The sequence below is a fragment of the Limulus polyphemus genome, unplaced genomic scaffold, assembly GCF_000517525.1.
Source record: "Limulus polyphemus unplaced genomic scaffold, Limulus_polyphemus-2.1.2 Scaffold8914, whole genome shotgun sequence".
Lineage (NCBI taxonomy): Eukaryota > Metazoa > Arthropoda > Merostomata > Xiphosura > Limulidae > Limulus > Limulus polyphemus.
The window spans coordinates 12,027-17,109 of NW_013674524.1; the positions used below are offsets into that span (position 1 = coordinate 12,027).

Here is a 5,083-nt window from a genome sequence, read left to right on the forward strand (position 1 = left end):
CTGTGCCACGTGGGGGGGGGGGGTTTAGTATATAAGCCTGGCGAGAAAAACCAGCGCGATTAAAGAAATAGATAATTGAGTCAAGCGAACAGTAGGCACCGTAAGTAAAGTGTGTGAATCACTGTGATTTAGAGCGTGTGTTAGAAAGGTTGTTAAGTTTAAAGTGCCCGTGGAAATTCCGTGTATTACAAAAAATCGTATCGAGAAAGAATAAACTGGTTTAATCAAGAAAGGACTTGTATCACTGAAGTTCCGCGGAAAGAATTTCTACCGGAAATTATCAAACAAGCAAATGCGTAACATTACTTTGTCATAGTGTATCAATCGGGCCTGTAACACAAAATTGTTGATGGGCTATCTTACTACATGGCGAGACCCTGTCTATTCGTAGAATTTCATGATGTTGAGACTAATAGAGGTCATTAGATGCTTCACAAAGTCGGCCAAGGGTTGATTATACATTAGTTGATAAATCAGCAGATGTAGCATATGTGATGATGGAGCACTGGATAGCATAATTTGGAGTATTGGAAGAGATCCATGTGGATCAGGGAGCTAATTAAACAGCTAATTGCTCTCTGAGTTGTGTAAAGTGATATATTGTCCTCTTTCATGAGCAAACATCCAACAATGTCTACAGGAATACATGGATTGGTTAAGATGTGCATTAAATGATGTACACACGTTTGCAACTAGTGAAGTCTGCTTGATGACAGAAAACGTGTTATGACAAGATGGTAAAAGAACGTAAACACCTTGGGTACAGCTGGGGTTTTCAATACATCGTACTCTAGCAGATTGGTCATTGACATATGTATTTATAGCAGATGTGAGGCACGTAAAAGTGCCAAAGAACATAGTTCATAAGGGAGGAATATGAACTACATATGCAATATTAAAGTAGGGCTTGTAGTTCTGTTTAAGATCATTTTATTTAAGATCTTTTATTATTTCATTTCTTTTGTAAGGGCGGAAGTTGGGAGTGACACATAGTAGAAATATTAGGGTGGTTCCATTTCATTTCTACTTTAGGAATTATTAGAACTTTTAAGTGTAACTGCTTTCCACAACTGGCTGTAGACAGTGAAAGGCATTAGGAGTTGAGAAGTTGTGGGTGTAAGCATTCAACTCCATACCCTTAACTGGTTTTCCATGACTACTGGTTAGTTTAACATCAGCGTTTGGATTTTATCTGATAGATGGGATATCCCCAACGTATTTGGGAGCTATTACCACAGACAATATCCGTTATGACTTTAAGGTGACGACTGGGATTTACAATAGATTTTGCAAAAAACTTATTTATGTTTATTTTATATTAAGTTCATTATTGTTTTATAGTACTGATTTTAATCGCCTATTAACAATTAATGTAAATAATAATATTGAAGCTATTTATTTCATTATAAATATATATATAGCTAAGGCCATTATCACTATATCTTGTATAAGATTCTTGGTGATAAGTACAATGAAGATTTGTTTTAAAACATATTGCACTTTTATTGTCCACCGTTGGGTCAGCGTTAAGTTATGGACTTACAAAGCTAAAACCCGAAGTACGATTCCTCGTAGTGGACAGCACAGATATCCCATTGTGAAGCTTTTCGCTAAAAAAAACGTACGACAGCTTTTTTTTGTTATTTTCTTACAGCTTTATCTTAAATACGTCACATTTTCTTTTAGCCAATCCCCCTATCAGTCTTGCTTCAAACAGTGTATAGGTTAGGCCTATATTCTGTACGAAGGTGCAGGCGTTGCGTAATAGCTTTGGAAAGCTGAAAACTAGGCTAAAAGTAAAACTAAAAAAATGAAAGAAGTTCGTATTTTCTTAAAATTGAAAAATTATAAGAGGATAGTAAGATTATAATGCTTATCTTAGAAGTGTAAATTATATTTTGAGAAAAAACGAGTGGATAGTTTCTTCACGTGAGTTTCAATGGGCCATCAATCTAGGAATGGAAATGGCAGACGAACAAGTTTCTTCGGTCTTTTTAGCCATGTGAGATATGAACACCTTCTTGCTGGAGTTAGCGGTGGTGTTACATCAACTTTAGTTCTTCATCCGCTTGATTTATTAAAGATTAGATTTGCCGGTAAGTATGGAGTTTTAGATGTTATAACTTATCATTATATAGTATATAACGTAGTGGTAAAAAATGTTTAATTCTGAGATAACATCCAAAAGCAATAATTACTTAAAATTTAACTTTCATATAAATGAATATAGCATTTTTTAGCTCCTTTTTTGATTAAGGAAATTGTTTCATGTTTTAAGTTGAGAAAAAAATTTAACTTGTTCAGTTGTTGGAATTTAAAGTTTGACAACTATATAAAACTCTTTCAATCAGCTTAGAATTATAATAATACACACTGTTAGGGTTTTGGGAAGTAACCTATGATAATAATATTAGATTTATTTAATTTGATCTAATACAACTGAATGTGTGCAATATCTAAGCATGATTAGGATTGGTGAAACAAACATTCATAAAATTCTATATAAACGTACATAGTCTAGGGCTTGTAGAATCAGAATATATGTACCAACTATCGTTTTTTTTGTTTTCATCCAGTGAATGATGGACATTTGGCTGTACGACCTCAGTATAATGGACTGGTTAATGCAGTCTCGTCTATTTTTCGAGAAGAAGGTATCCGAGGCTTGTATCGTGGAGTTACACCAAATTGCTGGGGAGCAGGCACGGCTTGGGGCTGCTACTTTTTATTGTATGTTGCCTTTTAGTTATTTCCAACTGTAGTTATTACTGTAATGCATACATCAGTGCAATATTATTTGAGTTGTGGTATGGCAAAATTATGTTTTACTAATATGTGTGTGAGTTTACTTGTGTAATCTGTAAAATACTTAATATATTCTATAGAATTTCTAGATAAATGTCCAGATGCTATTCCTTGATACTTGTTTTAATTAATCGTATGAAAATAATTTTGCTCTTTAAATTATATGAAAGTTTTAATTTTAGTTAAGAGATTTGGAAAACTTTATTCAATGAAAAAAAATGTGTATTACAGTAAATGTAATTGTGCATTTGGCCTTATGACAATGTTAGTGGTAAAAGTTAGATGTGAAATCATCATAAAAGGTTGACTTAACAACATAGTTGGAAAGAATAGAACATAATGAAATCTACATTAACAAACGTAGCTGGCAACCTTATTTTTCATTCTGGTCAAAATAGAGTTGCTGAGTGTGAAGATGAAAATGTTTAATTATTCTTATAAATTAATTAAATATAAGAAGTAATTGAGATATTATGAAGTTATATATATTGCATATAAATAATTTAAGGACACGGGGCTTGTTGGTTCATCTAGGCCATTCCATCCACTAAACTAAACTTTGAAATAAAAAAAACCATTCAAAGCCAGCCTTTATTATTTAATTATTTATCAAACTTTTCCTAAAACTCCCGTTAATTAACTGCATCCACTACATCTGAAGGCAACTTATCCAAATGCCAACGGCCCTGTTAGAAAAAACTGTCTTAGCTGAAGGTGACTCATCATACCATGCTAAAATTTGTATCTGTGTCTCCTAGTCATACGATTATCACCGTTAACTACAAGAAAGATGATGCATTAACACTATCAATTCATCTTGTACATCTCAATCAGATTTTCATTAACTCCTCTTTTTTTTCAAGAGAAAACAATTTCGGGGATCTTAACCTGTTCTTGTATTTAAAGTATTATTTTACAACATTTAAAAATAGACAAATAATGTACTTACAGGACAGCAAGCCTAAATCAGATAATTAAATGTAAACGTTCCATAAAAATCACTTTCAGTAGTGTGGTATGGTAACTTGTTGCCCATGGATGTCTGTGATTATTAACAAAATAGAATAAATGTTGGTTTTAATTGGATTTAATTTTTAGATTTTATTGTTTATAAATTTACAAAATTGTGTTGGAGCAGGGTTTTTCAGATTTAATCACAGTGTTTAAGTTGTCTTGTAAATAATTCAGCAATTGGAAAGCATTGATGTCATTTCTTGTAACTTGAGGGTTGTGGAATACTTGTGTTTATTTGTTTTTCTTTGTCACTTAATATAGCTGAAAATATGATAGTTAGGGCTATCAAATTATAGAGAATTGGTTATATTAGCTAGCCAAATATTCTAATTTCTAGAGCCTTTTATTTTGGAACACATTTTATATGAGGCTCAAGGATACAGATGACACTAATAATATATTGTTTCAATGATGCATTTTATTGAAAAGAATAACGAAATCCAAAGTAAGCTTTTTCCTAATAAAGATTTTAAACACTTTACATTTTATCTGTTTTATGACATCTGTGTGTGTCCAGTGACAACTGTCAACATGTTGTACTGGTAAATTTGTGTCATATAATTATGTATAAGTACTTGTAGTGTAATTTCAACAAGTACGTGTACTTGCTAGCATTATTCCATACTGTTGTATTCCTTCTATATGACACCTTTTGTGATTGAGACAAATATTATCTAGGGGAGTTGGGTTAAAAGTAAACTAATTTGAACTGGTATCTACTTTCATGTAGTTTAGACTCAGAAAGTAATAATATTCAGCTCTTACAGTAAAACATAACATATATCAATGGACTATTTGGAAAACAGTGTAATAATACTAACTTAATAGATAAATCAGTGTTATTGAACACCAATCATTAAATTTAAATTTTCTTTTTGCATGATTATAAACGACTTCTTCCTAAGAGCAAGCAGTGTATATACAAGCTGTAAGGTACATAGTTATATATTTTAATAGTGTGTTGTTGAGCTATGATGCAGATTGGTTTAATTTTCTGTAACAGGTATATTTATCTGTAATATACATATGTTAGTCTTGTATGTATTGTCATCTGTATACTTTGCATCTCTAATAACTCATACTTCTGAAACATTAATGTTACAATAGGCTGATTTAGATTTGAGTTGAAAATAGTACTGTTAATTACATAAAAATAAAGCTTTTAAGTAATTTCAACAGGTGTGTTAAGTAAGTGTGTATATAAAAATAAACACCTGTTGGAATTACTTAGAAGCTTACTTAACATTGTGTATATAAAAATAGA

General features: G+C 31.7%; 1 protein-coding gene across 1 annotated transcript in view; it reads left to right on the forward strand.

Moving 5' to 3' along the window:
- Positions 1 to 1,711: 1,711 nt before the first annotated feature.
- The window catches only part of LOC106475643 (mitochondrial folate transporter/carrier-like), a gene marked incomplete at its 3' end in the record, with an annotated part of 13,233 nt that continues 9,861 nt past the window's right edge, over positions 1,712 to 5,083 (forward strand). Inside the window, exons 1-2 of the mRNA XM_013936323.2 lie at positions 1,712 to 2,096; positions 2,577 to 2,730. Coding sequence (XP_013791777.1) covers positions 1,940 to 2,096; positions 2,577 to 2,730 — 311 coding nt within the window. The remainder of the gene's footprint in view (positions 2,097 to 2,576; positions 2,731 to 5,083) is intronic.